This window comes from Symphalangus syndactylus, chromosome 20 (genome assembly GCF_028878055.3).
Source record: "Symphalangus syndactylus isolate Jambi chromosome 20, NHGRI_mSymSyn1-v2.1_pri, whole genome shotgun sequence".
Taxonomy (NCBI): Eukaryota; Metazoa; Chordata; class Mammalia; order Primates; family Hylobatidae; genus Symphalangus; species Symphalangus syndactylus.
Genome location: NC_072442.2, coordinates 52,501,767 through 52,527,395, shown reverse-complemented (window position 1 = coordinate 52,527,395; position 25,629 = coordinate 52,501,767). Strand labels below are relative to the sequence as shown.

The 25,629-nt window shown below is 53.8% G+C and overlaps 1 protein-coding gene across 2 annotated transcripts in view; it reads left to right on the top strand.

Moving 5' to 3' along the window:
- Positions 1-2,374: 2,374 nt before the first annotated feature.
- LRRC75A (leucine rich repeat containing 75A) overlaps positions 2,375-25,629 on the top strand; it is a 50,573-nt gene continuing 27,318 nt past the window's right edge. Inside the window, exon 1 of one of the 2 annotated variants that reach the window (XM_055258863.2) lies at positions 2,375-2,822. In XM_055258863.2, the coding sequence (XP_055114838.2) occupies positions 2,577-2,822 (246 nt within the window). In that variant the 5' untranslated portion in view covers positions 2,375-2,576. The remainder of the gene's footprint in view (positions 2,823-25,629) is intronic. The other variant, XM_055258864.2, reaches the window with a different exon arrangement.

Here is a 25,629-nt window from a genome sequence, read left to right as displayed (position 1 = left end):
AGGCTCCCAAACCTTCTCCTAGACCCTTTGTGCACTTCCATGTAAAATCCAGTTTTAGCAAAGAACCCTGTTAAGCCAATTTAGCAAGAACCCTCCATCTTGTATATCTGATCATCTTCAATATCTGATTAGGTTCATCATCCCCCACCCTCCCCCAGGTGATGTCTGATCACCTGGCCTGTCTAAAGCAAGAATTCTGTTAGGTTGGGGTTGTGAGTGCCACAAGGTCAGAAATAATCAGGTTCATGCACATGTGTGTCTTCCTACAACGTCAGGCTTTTACTGATGCTATTTCAGTCATAAAAGCCACAAGCTACATGGAGTTCTCAAGGAGGCAAATTCTCCTTAGTTTTCCCCATTCGCTTGGTAATAAGAGCTGCGGGCACACAGGCTCAAGTCACTCCACAAGTCAGTCAATACTGCAAACCATACATGGTAGTATACTTAATCAATATATAAATGTTATAGATTACACATTCCACATCAAACAAAGTAACATTTAACGTCAAGAGAAAAGGGGATAGGGAAGGAGGGATTAACAATATAGTCCAAGGAGAGTGACTTGGACAAGGAGAGTCTCCTGGCCTGATCCAAACAGTCCTCAGTGTCTTGCAAGGAAGAGTCTTTGATGTGGGCAGAGTGTGGGCAAGATGGGGTCTATCCAGACGGTCGTCTCCAGTTGCTGAAGTCCTGCTCTTTTTATGGCTACAGAGTCCTCTGGTGAGGACTGATAGTAAAAGAGTGTGCCTGTTTATGTCCTTATCTGGTGGGGTGTAGTCTTTATTGATTAGGCGAACATCTGGTTCCTGTTGGCATGAGGCTTTTTCAAATGTAAAACGGACCCTTTTTCTAAGATGGAGTTACTTATGTCAAGGGTGCTCTATACAACCTGTTTAGCCAGAATCCCCCTCAGCCCTGATGTTTCCCTTAGTAAGTTTCCATCCACTGACCCCCATCCTGCTCCTTGGCAATGAATTCCCACTTGCCCATGCTGTAATTGGAGTTGAGCTCGATCTGTCTCTCCCTGCAACTGCAAAATCTCATTGCAGAGGTCCCTGCTCCTATGGTAATGGTCCTGAATAAAGTCTTCCTTACGATGCTTTAACTCACGTCATTAAATAATTTTTTCCTTTAGCAGTGTCCACCGAGTTTACTCTCCCAATTCTTGGCAGTGTTATTATCCCAGCTTGACAGGAAGAATCAGGACTCAAGAAGCTGAAGACTTGCCTGATACTCAGTGCTCACTAAGTAGCGGGGCTCAGCTCCCTGTGATTTGGGATCCAGCCTCCTGCCCCTACAGCCCACGTGCCTCAAGCAACACCCAGAGCTGGGGTCAGAGGCGAGCTTGCACAATTGCTTCTGCCCTGCGCTGGGACCAGGGCGGCTTGTGGTCTGCAACAGAGAAGCTCCCCCACGTGCCTTTGCCTTCACTCTGGCAGGCCCTGGCAACACCATGAGATCCCAGGGCTCTGGTCCCTTACAGACTGCGCCTGGCAGAGGCACGGGGAGGAAGGTGGGCCAGCAGGGTGTCCCGCTGGGCCTACTCGCAGACGTGCGTTTGCTTTGTTGTACCAGGACTACCCCAGGGACCCTTCTCCAGGGCTGTGAGAGTGAGAACAAGAGAACACAGGAGTTCACACCTCTCCAGTCCAGATGCTTTGAGAGCATGATGGAAGCAACAGGCCCTCTCCATAAAACGGCACGCACACAACACATAAGCTTGCACAGTTTCCAGGTTCACGCACCAGCCACACCACTACAGCGCCCTGCAAGCAGGCCGGGTCTCAAAGGAGCGTGCATGGGAATCATCCAACATGCTGGCTAAAAAGGCGGATCCCAGGCCCCACCGAGGAAATTATCATTCAGTAGGTCTCGGTAGAGGCCTTGGAGCCTGCATTTTTAACCAGCGCCTCCGACGATTTGGGCGCTGAGGCTCAGCGGAACCCACCTTGAGAAACCCGACTCTGGGCCTAAGAGAGCCCCCCAACACACACACCCCCATGCTCCAAACTTTCCCCATCTCGCCCGACGCACCGGGCGCGCGGTGGGAAGCGTCGGGGAGCCCGCTGGGGACCGAGAGCGACGGCCCATGGGGCCTGCCCGTTCCCCTCGGCCCCGCGCCACGGCCCCGAGAAGCGCAGCTCTGCAGCCGGCAGGAGGCGCGACTGCCGAGAGGACGCAGGCAGGGGGCGCCTGGTGGTGGTCCCCAGCCCGGAGCCGCGGGGCGGGAAAGAGCGGGAGCGCGGGAGGAGGGAGGCGCGCAACGCCGCGGAGCTCCGGCGCGGAGGTGGGGGGCGGGGCGGGGGCCGGGGGCGGGGCGGGCCGAGCTGGGCCGGGGCGGGGCCGGCGGGCGGGCCGGCGGCGAGCGCCCGGGGAGCGCGCCCCGGTAGCCAAGAGGGAGGAGGGCGGGGAGCGCCGACAGCCGCCCGCCCGCCCCCGCGCCGCCCGCGCGCAACAGTTCCCCCAAAGTTGCAGCCCGGGAGGCGAGCGCGCACGGGCGGCCGAGGGGCGGGCGGTTGGCGGGGACGCGGCCTCGCGGCCCAGCGCGGAGAGTCCCGGCGGGCGGCGGCGGCGGCATGGGCACCCGGCAGACCAAGGGCAGCCTGGCGGAGAGAGCCAGCCCCGGCGCCGCGCCGGGCCCCCGACGCGAACGGCCGGACTTCTGGGCGTCGCTGCTGCTGCGCGCCGGGGACAAGGCGGGGCGCGCGGGCGCGGGGATGCCCCCCTACCACCGGCGAGTCGGCATGGTCCAGGAGCTGCTGCGGATGGTGCGCCAGGGCCGGCGGGAGGAGGCGGGGACGCTGCTGCAGTACCTGCGCCAGGTGAGCGCGGGGATGGGGCGCGGGGGGCGCGCCGGGCCAGGAGGCGTGCTGGGCCGGGGGGCGCCCCACCCCTAACCGAGGAAGCCGGGGGCACCGAGGGGCACCGCCCTGGGCCCCCTTCCGCGGGGATGGAGCCCTGTCTGGCAGCAGGTGCCTCGGCGCTCCCGCTGAATTTGGGGCCTCAGGGCAGGGTGGAGGAAGGCTGGCCGGGTGAGGCCCGCCGAAGGGGACCTGTTGGCATAATGTCCCCACTGCTCTCCTCCGCAGGCAGAGAAGGAGGCTGGTCTCCGGGGACGGTCGGTGGGCGGGGAAGCAGGGATGCCTGCCTGATCTGGGCCAGGGCTCTTTTCTTCCTGTCTGCCCACTGGCATTCCCTCCCGGCCGAGGGTCCTCAAGGAATGCGGTTATCAGTTGGACCTGGCTTGGCTTCCCGAGAGCGAGTCCAGGGGCACAGCCCTGGGGCCAATGAGATTCCAGTCCCTAGGTCCTTCACTCGCCTGGGAGGCATCCTGGATTGTAGTTAAAGGAGGAGACTGTTTCCTCTCCCCTCACTAACTTTGGCAAATCCTCAACCATGAGCCCCTGCGGAAGGCGGTAGAGACAGGGGAGCTGGGTTTGGTGCCCTTTGTGACCGGCTGGCCAGCAGGAACTTCAGGAGGCTGCCAGGACTCTGTCCTTAGCCTGTGCCTGTCCCACTGGCTAGGGACAGATGTTGCGGAATTGGCCAGTTCCCTCTGCTTTGGGGCTGCCCTGGGGCTAATGCTGTCACTCACCTCTCTGTGGCTTGTTTTCCTTCCTCAGTTTCTTTGGTGGGGAGAGGAGCATGGCCCATGCCATGGATTTTGTTGAGTATAAGACAGGCAGGGGAGTGCAAAGCTGCTCTCCTGCATCACCAAGCAGGTTGTCTTGGCCTGGCTTTGGTGGGTAGACAATCCAGGCCCCATATTCTTGCTAGACTGACCCCATTTGAGGTGGAGTCTACCGTGGATGGCAGAGGGAAAATCTCAGGTGACCTTTCTGGGGTTTTCCAGTCGCTGCTGAAAGAGGCTGTAGGAGCACCTTCCTGGGAGGAGCTTCCAAAATCTAATCAGACCCACATCCCTCTTGGGTTCTGCAGCACTCTTCCCCACCTTTGTATCTGCTGCGCTCTTACCCTAAAGTGTGTGTCCCCAAGCTGTGCACTGCACAGGGAGAGGCAAGCAGAGACGAGGGGACTTGGGAAGATGTGGGACTTCTGCTCCTGCCTCTGTTTTTCCCAACAACCTCCAGAATGATGCCCGCGACGCTGCTGGATCCCCATGTTTCTTCTCTGAGTTCAGTCATCAAAGAAAGATGACATTATGCACCACTTAACTTTAGCAGTGTGTATTTCTCTGTCTTTTGAAAATTGGAAGCTGACGTGTGGCCTTTATAGTAACTCTTTCGCTTTTAAACAGAATAATGGGTTTTCCAGACCATGGTATCCCATTTACACACCATACTGTAAGGTTTTCCTGATCACATGCTGTTTCCCCCACCCTGCAGTGGGTGCTTTCGGGGATACAGAAGAGCAGAGGGAGCTGGCAAGCACTTCTTGGAGGGTGCAAGACCAGAGCGAAGCTTGCATGATGGAGGGCCGCTTGGAGGCCCACGGGAGGAGACTGGACGCAAAGTGGGCAGATACTTCGGGCTCCCCAGTCCCTGTAGGGCTGAGTATGATTCCACATTCTGGGGACACTGCGCTTCTCCCTGCCTTGCAGGAGAGTAGATAAGCCCCTGCAGCCCCACTGTGGGATCCTTGAAACAAGAAGCATTTCCTCAGACATCTGCACATGGGTCTTATTTGTGTCTTGGTACCCACCTCAGCTGCAGGACTGGGAGGGCTGATGGGGGGGGGTGTGAGTGGGCTTATCAGACTTCCTCCTTTTCTGTGAAAGCAGCAGGTCCTTAGGCTCTGGGCTCCTGTTGGGCTCCCTTAACCCCTGGCTGGGGATGCAAGGGCCGTGGGCCTGGAGCTGCCCTGTGTGGCCTGGAACGGATGGAGCAGGACCCTTCCAGGAAGTAGTCATGGGCCTTGAGCAGTGTAGGAGTGAAGCACAGGAGTGTTCACTTGCCAGTGACAGAGAGGTGGCTTTCTAGGACCCTGAGGCTATTTGGAGGAATGTCCAGCTGGATTTGTGCTGTGCACTGAAGTGGCTTTCTCCAAAATTGCATTTTCCTTTCCATTCCAGTTTCCTTCTCTAGTCTGGAGGTGGTGATGTTCAGAAAGGGAATGAGCAGCTAGTGAGAGCCATGAGAACACACAGGCCTCACTGGGGTCAGACTAGCAAGAACCTCTTCCTCAGCAAGACAGCCAGTAAAGACAGGGTTCTGCAAAGCGTGGGGCACCCTGTTCTGCTGGAATGTCATGCAGGCCCCTGGGGTGGATGTCAAGGAGCAGGCACAGAACCAGGGAGGGGCAGCAGCGAGGATAGTAGCCCTCACCTCCATTCACACAACATGTTCTCCTGCATTTGATAACGTGGGTTTGGCTGCTGGATTTGTGTATGCCCAGAGCCATATGGCTGGTGGGGACTCGGGAGCCTTTGTTCCTGTGCTTCTTAGCCTCTTTGAGTCCTTGATCTTTTTGAGGCTCTGAAAGAGCTACACACAATCTTCCCAGACAAATGCACTGACTCACGCAATCTCTTTTTTTTTTTTTTTTTTGAGACAGAGTCTCACTCTGTCGCCCAGGCTGGAGTGCAGTGGCGCAGTCTCGGCTCACTGCAAGCTCTGCCTCCCGGGGTCACGCCATTCTCCTGCCTCAGCCTCTCCGAGTAGCTGGGACTACAGGCGCCCGCCACCACGCCCGGCTAATTTTTTGTATTTTTAGTAGAGACGGGGTTTCACCGTGGTCTCGATCTCCTGACCTCGTGATCCACCTGCCTCGGCCTCCCAAAGTGCTGGGATTACAAGCGTGAGCCACCGCGCCCAGCCTGACTCACGCAATCTCACAGGCAATTTCGGAGGGTTCACAAAGCCCCTGAAACCCAGCTACAGACTCCAAGTTCAGAATCTCTGCTCCAGTCCAATACCACCCTTCTCCCTGCTGTGACTTGCTCCAGGCTGGGGATCTGGAAACAGGGACCTGGCCCAGGTACATGTGTGGCAGTTCACGGTGGGCTGAAGGATTGTGGCTGCTGGTGCCACTTCTTCTGAATGCCCCTCTTCAGCATCTAAGATTTGGAGGGCATTTCTCCAGCTTGTCACTTGCTGGAGAGGTATCAGGAGGCCTCATTCAGCACAAATGACCCTGAGCTGTGGCCAGGGGTGCAGGCAGGATGCCAGACAGCTCCCTTGAAGGAACAAAAAGTAATCCCCTTCCCTTTAAGGTAAGTGTAATCTGAGAAGAGTCCAGGGACAAGGATCAAGTAGGCAGCTCGCCTTCCGGTCCTCAGTCAGCTGTGACCTTGGGCCCAGCACATAACCTCTCTGAGTTGTGTTTCTTTGTTTCCCAAAGAGGGATCTGGGGTACTGAGCAGAGCAAATGCTACAAAGTGTATGAAATGGTGTTGGTGCTGCCATTCAAGACCCATTCTCTTGGTGACTGTGAAACAGGAGAATCTGCCTTACTTACTTTGGGTCTGGCCCCACTAGGGGCAGGGTTGTGGCATCCTTTCTCAGGTGTGGCCCAAGAATTTTTTGGATTCTATCTACCTGGCCAGGGTTCAGTCTGGATCAAAAACTCACTGCACATTTAGAAGCATCTGGAGCGAGTGCTCGTGGAGATAAAGCGAGCCAGCTTTGGATGGGAGAGGCCGTTCCTCTGCCCTTTCCTGGCCGCCATCCTTCCAGGCCTTCCCCTTCCCCAGATGTCCTTCCCCTTGGGCTCAGGCCTGCTGTCTTTAAGGAGCCCTGGAGAAGAAATAACCTTCCGTCATTGAGAGAGGACAAGTGCTAGGCCACCTTGAAGGTGAGCTGTCATCTCTTCAGCCCAGCAGTTTCCCTGAGTCCTCAAAATTTTAGACTGAGCTGTCGGCCTGCGTCATGGAGCAGCAGAAAAAGTGTCTGTTTCCCTGGGATACACCCAGCTGATTGGTAGCCCCTGTCTTCATGTTCACCAGCACCCCAGCTTTCCCATGAGAAGAGGAGATGGAGTTGGTTTACTCGAAGTATGGCGCACACCCCTTAAGTAGGGCTGTTCCTATGTTAACTTGTTTGGGCCTCCCAGTGGTATGGCTAGGGCCTGGAATCCTGGTTCCCTCTGCTCCCTCTCTTGTCTGGGGTGGTGAGGTTGGCTTCATTCTGCACCTGGGAACAGGAGCCACATCAGCTAATGCCGACAAGAACCACTGAGGCCAGGCGCAATGGCTCACACCTATAATCCCAGCACTTTAGGAGGCTGAGGCAGGCAGATGACTTGAGCTCACGAGTTCAAGACCAGCCTGAGCAACATGGCTGTCTCTACAAATGCAAATACAAAAATTAGCCAAGTGTTGTGGTGTGCACCTGTAGTCCCAGCTACTTGGGAGACTGAGGTAGGAGGATGGCTTGAGCTTGGGAAGCAGAGGTTGTAGTGAGTCGAGATCAAGCCACTGCACTCCAGCCTGGGCCACAGAGGCAGGGCCTGAGAGTTTAACTCGCCCCTCAAGAGGAGCTGAATAATGGACAGACACCTGGAGACTCCCTGGAGATGTGGAGACTGGACAGGTCATTACTACTTAGAAGCAGAAAGATGAGCATAATGACCTCTGAAGGTCACCTTTTTCCTTCCACCCCCACCTAAGAACACTTCTTTAGGCGAGCAGGTTGGAAGGCTACCAGACACCAGGCAGGGGGGCCCTACGCTGGGCCTGCTTTTCTTCCTCCACCTGGAATGCTTTTCTTATTTCCACTGAATGCACCTTACCTTTCCAGGGCCACCTTCCTGGGCATGTCAGCCGAAGCTCAGAGATCCATGTGCCTCTTAGTTCCTACCACACTGGGAGGCATTCAATCCATGCAGTTTTTCCCTGATGTTCCTTTTGTTTGTCAGATAAGGTCCAGTGCTTCCTGAGGGCGGAGACCCACCACCACCACTGTTATCCACTGTATGGTATTGAAAACCTGTAGGCTCGTGGCATACCTTAGTGAGTCTGTGTGCCGTGAAGATGTGCGTACGCTTGTGTGTCTGCTGCTGTCGTCAGTGTGTCCTCAGAAAGCACTTGGATTCCCCAGCTACGGCTGTGCAACTGTGGGCTGATTTACCAGGCTTGTTAGTACTGTCATGAGACACAGCACGTTTGCTTTCTGTGTGGTTGGATTTCTGGGAGTGATGTCCACAGGGCTTGGCTGTTCCTGGCAGCCTGCCAGGCGGTGGTGTTCTTGGAGAGAGGAGTGGCATGGTGCCCAGGCTCCGTGGCACCACGGGATCCCATCCGGCAGGTGCAGTCTGGGGCCTCTGCCGAGGTGGCAGGAGGGGAGCGGAGCCTGATGGGAGAGTCTGGCCTCCACATTCCTGATCGGCTCTTGTGCTGAATCATGTTCATTTCCTCCACAAAGAGAAACCTTCCTTTTTAAAATCTGCTGCTCTCTGCCTAGGCTGGATCGAGGCTTTTCCAGTGATAAAGATGCAGAGGGATTCCTGTGTCAGAGCCTGCTTCATTGGTTTCCAAGGCTGCCAGGGACACTGGCTGGGGAAATAGCAGCCTCTGTAGTGGCTAAGCACGACTGCAGGGGCTGTAGCTGGGCCGGTTATTCTGACTTTAGGGTCTGGTGAGGCTATGGGATGGGGTTGGGGGGGTCCTTTTTTCTGGAACAAATGCCACCTCCTCAGAGATTACCAGAAACTGCTTTGCTGTCTTCAGAGGTCCTAAAGTACCCTGGCCTCCATCCATGGACCATAAGGGTGGGTGCACCATCCCCTCCCCCAGTATCATTTCATTGCCATGCATGCTTTTCTGGGGCAGAGGCCATAAAAACTGGCACACAGTCTGTTTTCAGGAAATTCTTATAGAATGGATTGAAACTTCCCATCAGGCACACACTTCCTCCAGCCTCTGTCCCTGGCATTCTCTCTCAGGAGACAGCAGGGTTTGGCTTAGACTTCTGAAGTGTTTCTACTGTGACCATGGGCCAGGGTATTCCCCCACCCCCCTGTAAACTGTAGGGTGGAAGCCATGACTCCTCCCTGCATCCCCACTCCCTGTCTGCAGGGGAGAGGCTCCTTGAAGAAGGGTTATCCAGTGACCGGGATCTTCTCCAACTCCTCCATCAGGATGCAGAGGGGGTGAGGTCAGCATTGGAGATGGAGATTCTCCCCGCAGCGTGGGGATCCTCAGCCAGCCATCTGGCTCCCCTTCCCCACCAAGAGCAGTGCTGCCGGTGCCCTGCGAGAAAACCACGCATGTGCGCGCGCGCGCGCACACACACACACACACACACACACACACACACTGCTTGTCCTGGCTCCTCCTGGCTGTTCTTGCCGACTGTCTTAGTCCTTTCCAGCTGCTATAACAAAATACCATAAACTAGGTGGCTTATAAACAGCAGATATTTATTTCTTACAGTCTGGAGTCTGGAAAGTCCAAGATGAAGGTGCTGGCAGATTCACTGTCTGGTGAGGCTGCTTTCTGGTGATGGTACCCTCTCACTGCATTCTCGCATGGTGGGAGGAATGAAGGGTCTCTCTGGGGTCTCTTTTATATGGGCACTAATCCCATTCATGAGGGCTTCAGCCTTATGACCGAATCACCTCCCGTAGGCCCCACCTCCTGATACCATCACCTTGGGGGTTAGGATTTCAACATCTACATTTGGGAGTGGAGAGGAGGGGACGCAAACTTTGAGCACTGACTGTCATATCCTCTCCCATTAAGAGAAACTGGAATGAAGGTAGGAGAGGGCCCAGGCATCTAAAACAGCAGATTCGGTTCCTGCATCTTGGACTCAACCATTACTAGAAGGGCTGGGTGTTCTAAATGAGAACAGAGACCTTGGCGCGCCAAGCAGGGGCGGGGACCCCCCTCCTATGGTGCCTGCTCTCCTCCCTACCCCCACCCAGCCCTGAGCAGTGCCCACGTGGCTCTCCAGGAGCATTTCCCAGCTTTTTTTTTATTTTGATTTTTTTTTAACTTTTATTAGCTCAGACTCCTGGCTGCTGCAGCCATATGGAGCTCTGCCGACGGCTGCTGCTCAAAGAGATGTGGCATTTTGATGTTTCTAACTTTATCTTAACCAGGAGAGACACGGGAGCGCAGCTGAGAGTGGGGAGTGCCCTTGTTTGTGAGTGTGTGCTGGGGCCACCTTCAGGCTGCCCCTCGCTCCTGCTTGGCCCTCAGTGTCCGCGTGTCTTTCTGCCTCTCTGCCTCCCACTCCCTGCGGCTTTTCTTTGTGTCTCTGTTTCTTTCATTGTGTCTTCCCTGCTGTGTGTTTTTCCCTTCCCTGGGTGAGAAGCAGACTCTTGTTCCTCTGCTGGATCTTGGTCAGCTCTCCTCTCTGTCTCCCATCCTCTGCCAGCGGGAAGGTGGGGGAGTGGGGCCATGAGAACTGGAAGTGGTTGGTGGCGGTCAAGAAGGGCACCCGGCTCGATTTGATTTTCTGAGTGTCAGCCGTGCCTTGGGCAGGAGAGCAGGCATTAGGGACACCTCCCCAATCTGCATATGGCTTTCTAGTCCATAAAGCCTTTTCTCATGTTTATTTTGCTGCTTAGGGCATGGGGGTTTTTTTTTGGTTTTTGTTTGTTTGTTTTTGAGACGGAGTCTCGCCCTGTTGCCAGGCTGGAGTGCAGTGGTGCCATCTCGGCTTACTACAACCTCCGCCTCCCAGGTTCAAGCGATTCTCCTGCCTCAGCCTCCTGAGTAGCTGGGATTACATGCACACACCCCCATGCCTGGCTAATTTTTGTATTTTTAGTAGAGACAGAGTTTCACCATGTTGGCCAGGATGGTCTCGATCTCTTGACCTCATGATCCACCCGCCTCAGCCTCCCAAAGTGCTGGGATTACAAGCGTGAGCCACTGCGCCCAGCCTTATTAGGTGGTTTTGTGAAGTTGACAGAATGTTGCTTAAAGTAAAAATGGTGGTTTTTAAAATACTATAAAAACACTATACAATTATAGAAAAATGAGAAAATTAGATGAGCAGAAAATTAAAAAAGTAGTATGCATTAAATAATTTATTCAACAGTCGAGTTCCTGTTCCTCCAGGTACCAGTCTAGGCACTGGGGATGCAACAGGCAACCCACCAGGAGAAAACCATGGCAGCAGCTGTTTCCCTTCCTCCGGGAGGGATGGCAAGGACCCCAGAAGCCAGCACCAGGACAGGTGCGCAGCCTGGCACAGAAGGGAGGCTAGTTTCACTGGCAGCCAGGAGCCCTCAGTTCTGGCCCCAGTGGAAACCCTAACTTGCCCAGCCCTTTCCCTTCTCTCGCCTCAGTTTCCCCAGCTCCAGAGTGAAGGAGTGGTGGGCGAAATGACCCCCGAGTTTCCCTACCGCCGCTGAGATTCCACCAGGTACCTGTGGTTTTGGAAAGACCCATTCATTCTCGTGTGTGGTCAGTTATTTCTTCCAGGCCCTGAGCCAGATTCACATTCGAGCCCTAAGGTCACCCACCTTGGCCTCAGCTGATGCAAGAGCTGGGATGCAGCGGTCCCAGGACAGAGAGGGGACAGATACCTCCCCACCAGGTACTGGGGCTGACCCCCATGTGGCCGAGGCCAACCTGTCTGTGCTGACTGCAGTCCTAGCTGATGCAGGGTGAAAGGCCACATCACATGGTGCCAGGGGCAGAGGCCAGAACCAGGGAACCTGCAGACTTTCACACATGAGCAAAGCCCAGCCCTCACAGAGACCCGAGCTGCCCTGTGCGTCACGAACCATCCATCTCAGAGCACTGGGGAGGGTAATGAGGCTGGGCAGGCTCTGCTGGGACCCGCTGTCCACATGACTCAGTGCCGGGCTCCCTTGCCACCTTTTTGCCTACTGTGGGGGCTTCTCTGGCCGCTCGCACATCTGGTCTCTCTCCCCTCCCTCTACTTCCCACTCTGCCTGCCTTCTCTGAGGGGCTGCTCTCCATGCTCATCTGGATGGAGCCTGTCCCCACTCCAGCCTCTGTCCTGTCCACAGAGAGCCAGACCTGCCAGCCCCAGCCGAGCTTCAGGGCCTTTGCCTTCAGAGGGCAACAACCCTGCCTGGCACCTGACTGTGCATTAGTACTTGGTTCTTTCACTCAGCAGACATCCCTGGGCACCTAAGTGGAGCTGGCACCAATTGGGACAAGAAGGGAAAGCAGGGCCGGCCAAGGTGCTCATTTCTAGAAGGGCTCAGGGCAGCCGCTGATGCCGTAGAGGACTGGCAAGTGACTGCAGGGCTGGCCATGGTCAGATTCCAGCTCTGCCCTTGTCTCTGGCCATGGGGGCCTACATAGGTGCAGGGCGCGGCACACACTGGCTGCTGGGCAAACCCCTTTCCTCAGTGGGGCTCACGAGTAGACACAGGCGCTAGGCCTAGGAGCTGTGGGAAGCCCCGTCTCCCCCACTTCCTAGGTGGGCTTGCCTGACCTGCTCTGCTGGTGCCTCCCAGCGGCCCTGGTCCTCAAGCCTGTCCCTCTCCTGCCCACTTGGCCTTCCCACGGCCCTCAGCCCAGGTCTCTCCCAGAGCATGCCAGAGACCTGTGGGAAGTGCCCCCAGCTATCTCGGAACCCCCTGCAGTGCCCCCTCCAGGCACATTCCCACCCCACAGCCACTGTCCCCATGGAGCCTCCACCCACAGATACAGGTGCCAAGGAGGCTTGCAGGACACCGTTGTCCACCGAGGGACACCCAGCACCACAGGGAGCCAGCACTTGCGGCCTGGGAAGTCGGCAGCCTGTGATGCCCCCCATCCCACCCCACTGCCCTTAGTTTCTGTCCATGCAGTCATGGCCTCCTGGAGCCCCAGGTTCAGGCCCTACTCGAGAGAAAGGGGCAGGAGTGGGGCCGGTTTCTCTCCTTTGGCACCGGGGGCAGGTAAGGGCCCAGGAGAGCCTGCCCCATACCAAGCGTAACAGTCAGAATTCCTGCCCTGGACCTGGACCACCCAGCACACACCGCGCACCTGGCAGCCCCCCAACACCCCTTTCCCCATGGGGACCTGGGGAGTCCTCTGTGGATGCAGACTGTGGAAAGGGCTGTGTTGTAGATGGTGGGGGAGTCAGGGGAACAGGAGCTGCAGGTGCTCCTGGGGAGGCAGGGCTCTGTGGTGGGCTGGGCAGCTGGAAACAAAACCTCTGTTTCTGATTTCCTCATGGTAAACGGTCAGCCTGGAGCTGCCTGCCCCACTCTCTGGAGGGCCTGTAGCTCAGATGCAGGATGAGGACAAGCACAGACAGGGCTCGGGGAGGAGACATGTATCCCCTCCTGTGCTGAATGCCAGGGCCATCTCGCCCACCCACAGACACCTGCTCCTGCCAGGCCATCATGGGGGAGGCAGGGGGTAGCCAGCGAATCCTCCTGCAGTGCACCTGCCGAGGCCCAGGTGTGGAAGATTGAAGCTCTGCATTCCTATGGAAGGGCCTACAGTGGACTCAGCATGACAGAGAGATGCTCCTGAAATTGGTTCATAATTTCCTACTTAAGGCTCTTAATGTCTTCCCATGGGGATGTTACTTCCTGTATTAGGGTTCTCCAGAGAAACAGACTCAAAAGGAGATTTACATGTATAAACACATACAATTGACTATCACACTTCCTGTGAGTGGGCAGGAGAGAGCAGAGGCCACAGAGAGGGAAGCATGGAGGGGCTCTCATCTCACCTAGCACCAGGTAGGTGCTGGTACCTGGTATAGTCCTGTGGCCTTGTAATAGGCTACCTGGCCACCTTGTACATTGTAATCTCACCGGCTCTCTCCTGGCAATGGTCCTGGCTCGCTGCCATCAGAGGACAGGCAGTGCTGAGGCTCTAATGTCCTTAGAGGGCCAAGGGGCCTGGATCTGCCTCTGCCCCTCTCCCTCACTGGAGAAAATGGCAGCAGGAGGGGCTCCACGGCTCCTTTGGTGAGAAGGCCTGCTGCAGTCAGAGCTGAGATGTTTGACAGAGGCGCACACAGCTCAGAGACAAGGAGTGGCCTGTGCAGGGTCATACAGGACTGGGACCAGGTCCCTGATTCCCAAGACCCTGCCCTGCCCAATGGTCCCTGGAGAAGTACTGGAAGTGACGCCTGGGTCTGTCCCAGTGAAAAACTTGGTGTTTTCTGAGCTTCCTCAGGTTCGGACAGGTGGCCTGAGTTCCCTCGTCACAGGCAGGGTGGAAGAGGGGCTCTGGGGCACAGAGGACCTGTGCTGCCCCTTCCCTGTGGCAGGAGAAGGAGATGGGGAGCATAGTTACCTTGAGTGTACTCCCTGTCAGCGGTCTCCAATCTTTTTTTTTTTTTTTGAGACGAAGTCTCGCTTTTGTTGCCCAGGCTAGAGTGCAGTGGTGCGATCTCGGCTCACTGCAACCTCCACCTCCCGGGTTCAAGTGATTCTCCTGTCTCAGCCTCCTGAGTAGCTGGGATTACAGGCGCATGCCACCATGCCCGGCTAATTTTTGTATTTTAGTAGAGACGGGGTTTCACCGTGTTGCTCAGGCTGGTCTTGAACTCCTGAGCTCAGGCAATCTGCCCACCGCGGCCTCCCAAAGTGCTAGGATTACAGGCGTGAGCCACCGCGCCCGGCCAGCGGTCTCCAATCTTTTTGGCACCAGGCACCAGTTTCCTGGAAGACAGTTTTTCCATGGCCAGGGGTGGGGGATGGTTTTGAGATGATTTAAACACATTACACTTATTGTGTACTTTATTTCTATTATTACCACACTGTAATATAATGAAATAATTATACAACTCACCATAATGTGGAATCAGTGAGGGCGCTGAGCTTCTTTTCCTGCAACTAGACGGTCCCATCTGGGGTGACGGGAGACAGTGAGAAATCATCAGGCATTAGATTCTCATAAGTGTGCAACCTAGATCCCTCACGTGTGCAGTTTACAATAGGGTTTGTGCTCCTATGAGAGCCTAATGCTGCCACTGATCTGACAGGAGGCGGAGCTCAGGCGGGAACACTGGCCCACTCTTCACCTCCTTCTGTGCAGCCTGCTTCCTAACAGGTCACAGATTGGTACTGGTCTGTGGCTTGGGGGCTTGGGACCCCTGCTCCAAGTGACACTTTTTCAACAGTTTATTTCTTAAAGTAAGATGTTGAGATGGTGGTGGCCATGACAATGATGACCTAGTGTTGGAGGAAGCAGAGAGCAGGACCATGACCTGAAGAGGTGTTCCCAGCGAGGGGCAAGCTTCATGAGCTCGCTGCCTCCATGTTAGATTTTCGCTACAGCTCTGCTGCTGGCAGCCCAGGAAAACCAAGAACTTGGGGGTGTAGAGGCCATTCAGTGACTGAGTCAGGTCACTCAAGGATGCCTATCCCCTTGGTTTCTTTCACTGAGGTGGAATGTGGCTTCTAGCCCATAGAGTGCCTTTATGAGAAGTGCAAGAAGGTGCCTGTCTGGTTGGGCACAGCCAGAGTCAAGGCTTGGTGAGTTCAGCCCCGCTCAGACACCCTTGTGCAGTACATGCCCTGCACAGCTGTACTTGGCAGCCTTGGTGAGACCACACAGAAGTTTAGAGTATCAGCTGAGGCCTTTAAGGAGCCTTAGCCCTTCTCCCATGCATCTCCTCGGGCACAGCCTTCTCAAATCACCTGAGGCAATGAACTGTGGAACACTCTGCCTCTCAGCCGGGTACTTGCCCTCTTTCTCTTGAATCGAGGAGCTGAAGCAATTGGGAATCTTCTAGAAAGTTCCAGCTACCAGTCCTGTGTGACCCTGCACAGGCCACTCCTTGTCTCTGGCTCTCAGAGAGGATCAGACAGAATCTAAGACAACCTGAGTGGATCTGGACTCACCCAGTCAGGGGCACCGAGGGCACCAGTAGAGGCATCAGGGTTTCCTTGTTGGGCTTCCATGAGCCCCGGACCCTGCAGTATTGCAGGGGTCCAGGATTCTGCTCAAGCTTCCCAGACTGTTCATATCCTCGCCTCTAGCAGTTCTGGGGGAATGAGGTCTGAGTGCTCCCACCTCGGTAAGTAACTTCTACTTCTTCAGGCTGAGTCACTCCAGTCAATTTAGTTTTTCCTAGGACGTGCCAGTCCTCTGAACTTTTTATGATTCTCAGCTGCAGACTTAAGTTTTCCACAGCCTTCTGGAATTGTGGCTTTTCGGAGTAAAAACAGTCTTAGGCAGGATTCTCACTGGTGGGGTTTCCAGACAGCTGTTGGCCCAAGACAGACCAGCAGGAACTCAGAGGGGTTGGTTTGGGACATGGAAACTCAGACACGAAAGAGAATAAGTTACCTGTTCCAAGAATTCCCATCTCTCCAGAAAAGGTCCAGCAGGGCGAGGCAAATAGAAATGGCTTTGGTGTCGCAGGTCTTAGGGAGACGCCGGTCCATGAGCCAGGATCAGAAGAGGGCTCTCTGAGGGTAATGGGCACACGGAGCGGAGAGGGACTTTGGGCTGGAATTAGACTCTTTCAGAAAATGGGAGGCCAGGCGCGGCAGCTCACTCCTGTAGTCCCAGCACTTTGGGAGGCTGAGGCAGGCAAATCACCTGCAGTCAGGGGTTCAAGATCAGCCTGGCCAACATGGTGAAATCCCATCTCTACTAAAAATACAAAAATTAGCTGAGCGTGGTAGTGTGTGTCTAATCCCAAATACTTGGGAGGCTGAGGCAGGAGAATTGCTTAAACTTGGGAGGCAGAGGTTGCAGTGAGCTGAGATGATGCCACTGCACTCCAACCTGGGTGACAAAGCGAGACTCCATCTCCAAAAAAAAAAAAAAAGAAAATGGGCAAGAGGTGGAGTGTGGGCAGCTGGTTGAGGACCTGAGAGCAGGTATGCAGCAAAATGCTCCAAGTCTCTACCTGGGCCATGCTCTGAGGGAGGGAGTCCACCAAGAGAGACCCTCAGGGTGAGATCAGGGACGCTGGATGGAGAGAGAGGCCTGAGATGCTGCGGGAAGCTCAGGGCCTTTGCCTGGCCTATGGCATTGGCTGTCTTGCCTCACCCACCTCCACTCCCACCCACAGCTCCTACCTCCTCCCTCCCAGTGTCTCGAAGCTGTAGACAAACTCAGTGACCACTGAGAAACCAGGCATAGGCCCCTCCCAGCCCTGAGGACGCCACCCCCACCCCGTGCCCTCTTCTGCAGCCCGGAAGCCTCGCTGATTTTCCACCTTGCAGGGAGAATCAGGCCCTGAGAAGCAGGGCCCTAAGATGGGAACTATTCTGCCTGGCTGTGGGGTCTGGCAGCCCCTTGGTGTTCCTCCTGGCTCCTGCTGGGAAGGCCCCTGGAAGGGCATCTGTGGCTCCCTTCCTGGGCCGGCTTCTGCCCTCCCCACTGCCCAGAGCGCATTTTTGAAAGGTCTTGGGGAAAGTGGCCAAGCGTGGAGAGGTGGAAGAGCATAGGCAGGGCCTCCCCCCTGGCCACAGTTGTGGATCCTGCGGCCCTCCTCCTCTATCCCGCCCGGCCTCCCCTTCCTGCCTGAAGTTGAAAGCTAGCTGGATTGGAGCTGGATTCCTCATCCAGCATGACTCATCTCTGCTCACCCAGAGGGAGGGCAGCAAGAGGTCTGAATCCAGATTCTTGGAGGTCTGTCCTTGGCCTTGGCCTTGCCTCTGACCTAGAGATTTAAAGTGGTAAAGACCCTTAGCTTGTGATGGTTAACTTTATGTGTCAGCCTAGCTAGGTTGTGGTGCCCAATTTTGGGTCAAATACTAGTCTAGATGCTGCTGTGAAGGTATTTTTCAGATGTGATTAACATCTGAGGCTAGGCATGGTGGCTCACGCCTGTAATCCCAGCACTTCGGGAAGCCCAGGCGGGTAGATCACTTGAGCTCAGGAGTTTGAGACCAGCCTGGCCAACATGGTGAAACCCCGTCTGTACTAAAACTACAAAAATCAGCCAGGCATGGCCGGGCACAGTGGCTCACACCTGTAATCCCAGCACTTTGGGAGGCCGAGGCGGGCGGATCACAAGATCAGGAGAACGAGACCATTCTGGCTAACACGGTGAAACCCCGTCTCTACTAAAAATACAAAAAATTAGCCGGGCGTGGTGGTGGGCACCTGTGGTCCCAGCTACTCGGGAGGCTGAGGCAGGAGAATGGCGTGAACCCGGGAGGCAGAGCTTGCAGTGAGCCAAGATTGTGCTACTGCACTCCAGCCTGGGCGATAGAGCAAGACTCTGTCTCAAAAAAAAAAAAAAAAATCAGCCAGGCATGGTGACGGGCACCTGTAATCTCAGCTACTCGAAAGACTGAGGTAGGAGAATCGCTTGAACTTGGGGAAGCAGAGGTTGCAGTGAGCCGAGGTCATGCCACTGCACTCCAGCCTGGGTGACAGAGTGAAATTCAGCCTCAAAAAAAAAAAAAAAAGAAATCTGAAATACCTACATGTGAAATCAGTAGACTTTGAGTAAAAACAAAAGCCAAATAAAGCCAGGTGCAGTGGCTCACTCCTGTAATCTCAGCCCTTTGGGAGGCCACACTGGGAGGATCGCTTGATGCCAGGAGTTCAAGACCAGCCTAGGCAAACAAAGCAAGACTCCATTTCTACAAAAAAAAAAAAAAAATTTCGAGACAGAGTCTCACTCCATCACCCAGGCTGGAGTGCAGTGGTGCAATCTCAGCTCACTGCAACCTCCACCTCCGGGGTTCAAGTGATTCTTCTGCCTCAGCCTCCCAAGTAGCTGGGATTACAGGCGTGTGCCACCACACCCAGCTAATTATTATTATTATTATTTTGAGACGGAGTCTTGCTCTGTTGCCCAGGCTGGAGTGCAGTGGCGCAGTCTCAGCTCACTGCAAGCTCCGCCCCCCGGATTCATGCCATTCTCCTGCCTCAGCCTTCCGAGTAGCTGGGACTATAGGCGCCTGCCACCACACCCAGCTAATTTTTATTTTATTTTATTTTTTAGTAGAGACAGGGTTTCACCGTGTTAGCCAGGATGGTCTTGATCTCCTGACCTCATGATCAGCCCACCTCGGCCTCCCAAAGTGATGGGATTACAGGCGTGAGCCACCACAGCCGGCCAACACCCATCTAATATTTATATTGTTTAGTAGAGAGAGAGTTTCACCATGTTGACCAGGCCAATCTCAAACTCTGGACCTCAGGTGATCCGCCCACCTCAGCCTCCCAAAGTGCTGGGATTACAGTTGTGAACCACCGTGCTCAGCCTGTTTCTACAAAAATGTTTTAAAAATTAGCTGGGTATGGTAGCACGTACCTGTAGCCTCAGCTATTCAGGGGGCTGAGACAGGAGGATCAGCCTCCCAAATAGCGGGACTACAGGAGTACAGAAGTTCCAGGCTGCAGTGAGCTAGGATCACACCACCACACTCCAGCCTGGGTGACAGAGAGACTCTATCTCAAAAGCGTAAATGGATAAAAGTTGATTACTTTCCATAATATGGGTGAGCCTCATTGAATCAGTTGAAGGCTCCAAGAGAAAAGAGAGGTCCCTGAGGAAGAAGGAATTCTGCTTCCAGACTCCAGACAGCACTGCCAGCTCCTTCCTGGGTCCCCAGCTTCCCAGCCTGCCCTGCAGATTTCAGACTCGCCAACCCCACAATCACGTGAGCCAATTCCTTCAAATAAATCAATTCCTTCCTCTCTCTCCACACACACACACATCTTATCGGTTCTGTTTCTCGGGAGAACCCTGGCTAATACTTAACTTCCAAGGGCTCATAGAGGCAGAGTCAGAAATTTCTAGGGGCTCTGGAGCCCCCGGTCCCTGCCACTGGCTCACTGTATGAGACAACCTTCCAGCCCCCAGCTTTTCACTCCGAGAAATGGGCTGTTCCCAGGAAGATGCTCCTGCTTGGAACTCAGGTTGTTAGGGAGCCAGAAGGATCCTCTAAGTCATTCCTCTACCTCTTTGCCATTTTACCTGCAAATCCTTTGAGGATGAACCAGATGTTTCTTTCTTTTTTTTTTTTTTTTTTTTTTTTTGAGATGGAATCTTGCACCATCGCCCAGGCTGGAGTGCAGTGGCACAATCTTGGCTCACTGCAAGCTCCGCCTCCCGGGTTCACGCCACTCTCCTGCCTCAGCCTCCCAAGTAGCTGGGACTACAGGCGCCCGCCACGACGCCCGGCTAATTTTTTGTATTTTTAGTAGAGACGGGGTTTCACCGTGTTAGCCAGGATGGTCTCGATCTTCTGACCTCGTGATCCGCCCACCTCAGCCTCCCAAAGTGCCAGGATTACAGGTGTGAGCCACCGCGCCCGGCCTCAGGATGAACCAAATGTTTCATTTCACTTGGGCAGAATGTACTGCAGAGAGGGACAAATGGACTTAAATGCATTTGCCAGAAGGTGTAAACAACCGATTCAGATAATTTCCCAAGCAGAGAGATTAGGAGGGCACTGGGATGGATGACAAAGTGCTGAGAATTTGTGGAATGTAGGGGCCTGCGGACCTCAGAGACCATCTGGCCCCAGGCATAGTGCAGAATCCGAGTCCCACAGGAGGTCCCGGGGAAGCAGGGGAGGGGCTTGGGAAATAAATCTGGGAAATACTGCAAATGCCACCACCCTTTCGGAGTCATAAAACAGTAGCTGAAACATCCAGCAGGAAAAGGAAAATGGTTATTTGTTGAATTCTTTGTGTTCCAAACTTATTTGGTCCAAGTCCCTCTTCTGCTGCCCTCTCCAACTCTTTGGACGAATGAGCTGATGCAACCTTCTCATTTGTAGGTGTGGAAGCTGTGGTGTAGGAGGGTGGCTTGCCCAGGGCCACACAGTGACTTAGGGTCTAACCCAGGTCTTTGTTCCCCACCCTCAGCCACGTGTGGGCAGAGCCATGACCGTGGAGGAGCAGACAAAACCCTCCATATGGCTTGATGTGCCTCCCAACTTACTTTAGATTTTTCTGAAGAGAAAGCATCCTTTTGATGTTTATTTGTTGCTAAAGCCATTTCTTGGGTTTTAATTAAGTTACACTTGGCAACGGCTGGGCATCTGTTTCCAGAGGCCTGTTTCACACAGAGGGTGTCATTTTTTAAGACTTCAAAGTTAAAACACAAACAACACACAGTCATGAAGCCCCTCACTGAGCAAAGCTGCCAAACATTGCTGCCCAGCCCGCTGACTCCTGCTGGGCAAGAAGAACCTGGTGGCAACACTCGTCACCGTTAAGGAGGGCCAGCCTGCCGGGGTGCCTGGCTTCAAAAACCTGCAGGGGCCACGTGGCCCTGGACGGGTGAGAGAGTCATGAGCTGCCCCTGGGTCCTCAGGCAGGACCAGAGAACTCCAGTCTTTAGCTCTCATCCCTCAGACAGGCTAGGCAAGTCTGGTGGAGTGGGGAGTGGGTGCCAGTGACCCCCCACCAGCAGTTTCTTGGCTCAGACCTCTGCAGAGCAGCCCTCCCTGGCAGCATCTGGCTGACTTCAGTCAGCTGGGTGCTAATGGACACCTCCTTGGGTACCAAACTCACAGGCCTGTGGGGGTGGCGGGCACCAAGCCAGGGTGCCCTCGAGAGGCAACCCCCAAGACTGGGACCAGGAGCCGGGCAATGCCCACCTTAGACATCAGCAGGAGTGTGAGGAGGCCTCACCTTCAAACAGGGTTCCCACGCTGTCCAGTGGTTTTGTTAGGGGGAGGGGATGTAGCAGTTGCTTTTATTACTTTTGCTAGTCTGCTTTGCTTTGGTGTCTTCCAAGCCTGAGCAGTGTGTCTCGGGCTCTTAACTGCATAGTCCTCTCTGTCTAGCTGTGCTTTTGCTCCCTGCCCCATACTCTGCAGGGTGCCCACCTCATCTGCCTTATCTGTCATTAGTTATTCTTGGGGTGCGCGCACACACACACACACAGACTACTTACAACGACTTGAGTTTTCTCAATTAATATTCAATATATATTGAAGTAGAAATTTTTAAACCTAGTGTTTCCTGGAGCATTTAACATACCAATTTCATTATTCCCCTCACGAATCTAGTTCATTTAAATGAACTAGATTAAATCGATGTTCAAGGGTAGGGGGTTTATAACTTAAGTAATTAAATTTCTTTAAATATCTTGATGTGACTTTATAAATTTAACATAACCAGTGTTCTTAAGTTTATAAATACTCATCCTAAAAAGCAGGACTTTCCCGGGTTCCTAAACAGTTGTTAAAATTTAATAAGCTGATAAATATGATGACTATTAGTTCTCTGAAACATTTCAAAACTTACAAACTTGGCTGAATCCACTTCCGGTGTTCTGCTTAAAATCATAAGCTTAAAATCAGCTACTCAATTACCCATTTTAAATGGGGATTGGAAGGCCAATCTGTTAGATACTCTGATATGCCTAATTCTCTTGAACATGACAAATGTGTGAAATACCAGATTTCCATATGCCCCAGTGCATTAGCACTCACTTTGCTCCAGGGCCACCCTGTGTAACTGTGGCACTTTTGGGGCTAAAGGTGCCTTGTCGCTGCACTGAGGAGCGATGCCACTCTCTGGAGCAGTCAAGCCCACTGGTGCCACTTCTGCTTTTGCACCCCACGTACCCCTCCAGTGGGGGGGTCTCAGTCCTGGTCTTCAGACTCCATCACCAAACTCCTGCTCGCCTTCCGCCATCCACGCAGCTTCGTCACTGGCTTTTTGTTGCTTTTTTTTCTGAGTTCTTTCGTGGTTCCTCTTGCCAGGCCCTACGTCTTGTAGCTACTTAGTGGCACCTCCTTGGATGCCAGGATCCTGCATCCTGGGCCATGCTGATGAGAAGAGTCACAGGGGGCCAGAGGGCAACCCTTAGTGGCCACCTTCCTTGTCCAGAAATCCTGCCTCAGCAGTGCCGGCTGATGAGTGTCTCTCCTCTGCTTGTATCCTTCCAGTGATGGTGAGCTCACCACTATTTTTTTATTATGATAAAATATACAAATATAAAATACTGTTTTAACCATTTTAGGTGCACAGTTCAGTGGCATTAAGCACATTCATATTGCTGTGCAACCATCACCAGCTTCCATCTCCAGAACTCTTTCATCTCCCCAAACTGAAACCCTGTCCCCACCCAACACGAATTCCCCCTTCCCCAGTCCCAGCAACCACCATTCTACTCTCTGTCTCTGTGAATTTGAGTACTTTGAATGATTAGATACTCTTGGTCCCTCACGTAAGTGGCCTCGTGCAGTATTTATCCTTTCGTGCCTAGCTTATTTCTCTCAGTGGAGTCTTCAAGCCTCATCCTTGTCTTGGGCGGTGTCAGCATTTCCTTCATCACCTGTTTTTAAAGGTTCTTTCCCATGTTGAGCTGAGAACCACCTTGGGGGTCCTATAGGAAGCATTTCTGACTAGTACAGCCCTGCCCCTGGGAGCAGACAGCAAAGGAGAGTGTACCCACAGAGGCTCCAGGGCTGGTGGAGACAGCAAGTTGATTTCTGGCAATAACGTCCTTGGTTGCCCACAGCTGTGCTCTTGGCTGAGGTCTGCAGCAGTGGAAGAAGGGAGGGGTCCTGGCCACTTCCCTTGATCTCTTCTCCCTTTTGCCTGGTGTGCCCCTGGGAAAAATGCCACCTCTGTCCTGATCCAATCTGGTGCATTCATTTCCTGGGGCTGCGGTAACCAATGACCACTGGCTGAGTGATTTGGAACAACTGAAACATATTATCTCACGGTTTGGAGGCCAGAAGTCTGAGATGAGAGTGTCAGCAGGGCCATGTCCATCCAGAGATTCCAGGGGAGATTTCACTCTTTCCCCCTTCCAGCTTCTGGTGGTTGTGGCCGCATCACTCCCTTCTCTGCCTCCACCTTCACGTTGCTGCCTTCTCTGTGTCTCTTGTAAGAACACTTGTTTTGGATTCAGGGCCCACCTGGATAAACCAGGATCATCTCACCTCAGGGTCCTGAAGGTAATCTGTGCGTGAAGACCCTTTTTCCAAATGAGGTCACATTCACAGTTTCTGGGCACAAGCGCATGGGCATGTCTTTTGGGGGCCACCATTAATCCCACTGCATCCTGTATCTGTTTCTCTCATTCGGTGCATAGGTCTGTGCCTGGCGTCCCTCCCTTCCCTGTCGCACATGGGGAAAGAATGAAGTCTCCCCCTAGAATCTCTAGAGGGAGTGCAGCTCTGCTGACGCCCTGATTTCAGATTTCTGGTCTCCAAAACTAAGAGAATACATTTCTGTTGTTTATGACTCCGTCCTTCTTCTTATGAGACCATTGTCTTCCTAGAGAAGCAAGTCTTCTTTGTGCCCAGCTCCTTAACTCTGCGATGTCCCAGCTTCTCTCCCTGGGGGCTTCCACAGGCTGTGTTTCCCTAACAGCACTTGACATTTCCCTTCCCTCCCCTGGGTGTCCCCCAAAGGCAAGCAGGAAAGTCACAGGGAAGAGGACAGGAGCCCTGGCACCCAGCTGAGGCCTGGCATCCCCCAGGCTTGTCCCTCCCTTAGCAGTGGCTGCCAGTGATGTTCTAGAGCCAGGAGGGGGAGCAGCCTGGTTCTGCTTCCTGCTTGCCCTCTGGACTCTAATTAATTTCCTTCTGGTAGACTGTGTTTGATTCCACCCTCATTAAGTAGCTTTGCACATGTGGGTCCTGGTGGTTTCAATATTGAAGCATCTACCTTTGCTGGTTAATATTCAGCACTTGCTGCGTCCTCCTTTCCCCGGCTCTGTTGTTGCAGAAACTGTGGAGTCATGCCTGGAGGAGAGAGACAAATGAAAGCTAATTTCCCGTGGGGCCTTCCTTCTGGGAGTGGGGTTAAAAATGAGTTAAAGAGGGAAGGGGGGAGTTGAGGTTTAAAATAGAGTATGGCTGGCGGCCTCCTCTGTGGCTTCCCCTAGCTTTCCCCTAAGACACCTAAGAGGACGCACCAAAAAAAGACAAACACTCAGCACACTGGAAACAAAGACAGGTGGGCAGTCTGAGAGGAGCCTCCTCACTGCTAGACACATGGAGCACGGCCAAGAAAGACACCATCCAGCCTTCCTCCCAGGAATCTGAGACCTCCGGAAGGAAGGGAGGAAGCCACTTTCTCCCTTAGTCTGTGGACTGTGCCAGTCAGAAAGCCAGGCAACTGGTCCTGTACCATGCAGGTGACAATTTGGAGGTAAAAGGAGGGCTCTTCCACTCCCTTCTCTCTTCATCCTCTCCCATGCCTCTGCCTGCATCCGTTCAGAGACAGCAACTCCCAAGGCGGGAAGAGAGGGCATCTGAGAAGTCCAGTGCAGCCAGTGGGCTTACCCAAGGACAGGAAGTGTCCTGAACATACAGACATTGTTACAGATTTCCGTGGACTTCACTGTTGTGAGTGTTGGAGATTCAGGCCATGAAGTGGGTGGAGATGTCCCTTCTCAAGGTCAGAGTCACATAAGCACAGTGCCTGAGACTCATCCTGGGGCTGGACTCTTCTGTAAGCCAAGCCCTGAGAGGTGGACTCAGTCCTAACCCAAGGAGGCCATCATGGGGACAAGGATGCACTGATAGACGTGGGTGTCACTAGATCTCAGCCTCTTCGAGAGTGCACAAGCTAGGGAGGGGGGAAGCCTGAGCACAGGATACATACCCTGGAACCTGAACCCGACCTCTGGAAATTATCTACAGCAGGATCCAGAAGAAATGAACTTTGTGGGAAAAGAACAAAAGGCCACCCAAAGAGGCCAACCAACAGAATGAGATGAAAGAGAAGATTAACAAGCAAAATAAGAATTGCAAGGAAATGAAATGCTAGCCAACTTGCAATCCTTCTTGGGGGCAGTGAGAGCAGTGATGCTGGATGTGAAATCAGTGACATGGAAGGCAACCTGGAAACCCTGGATGAAAGTGTATCATGCACAGAATACCAAAAAAGATAAATCC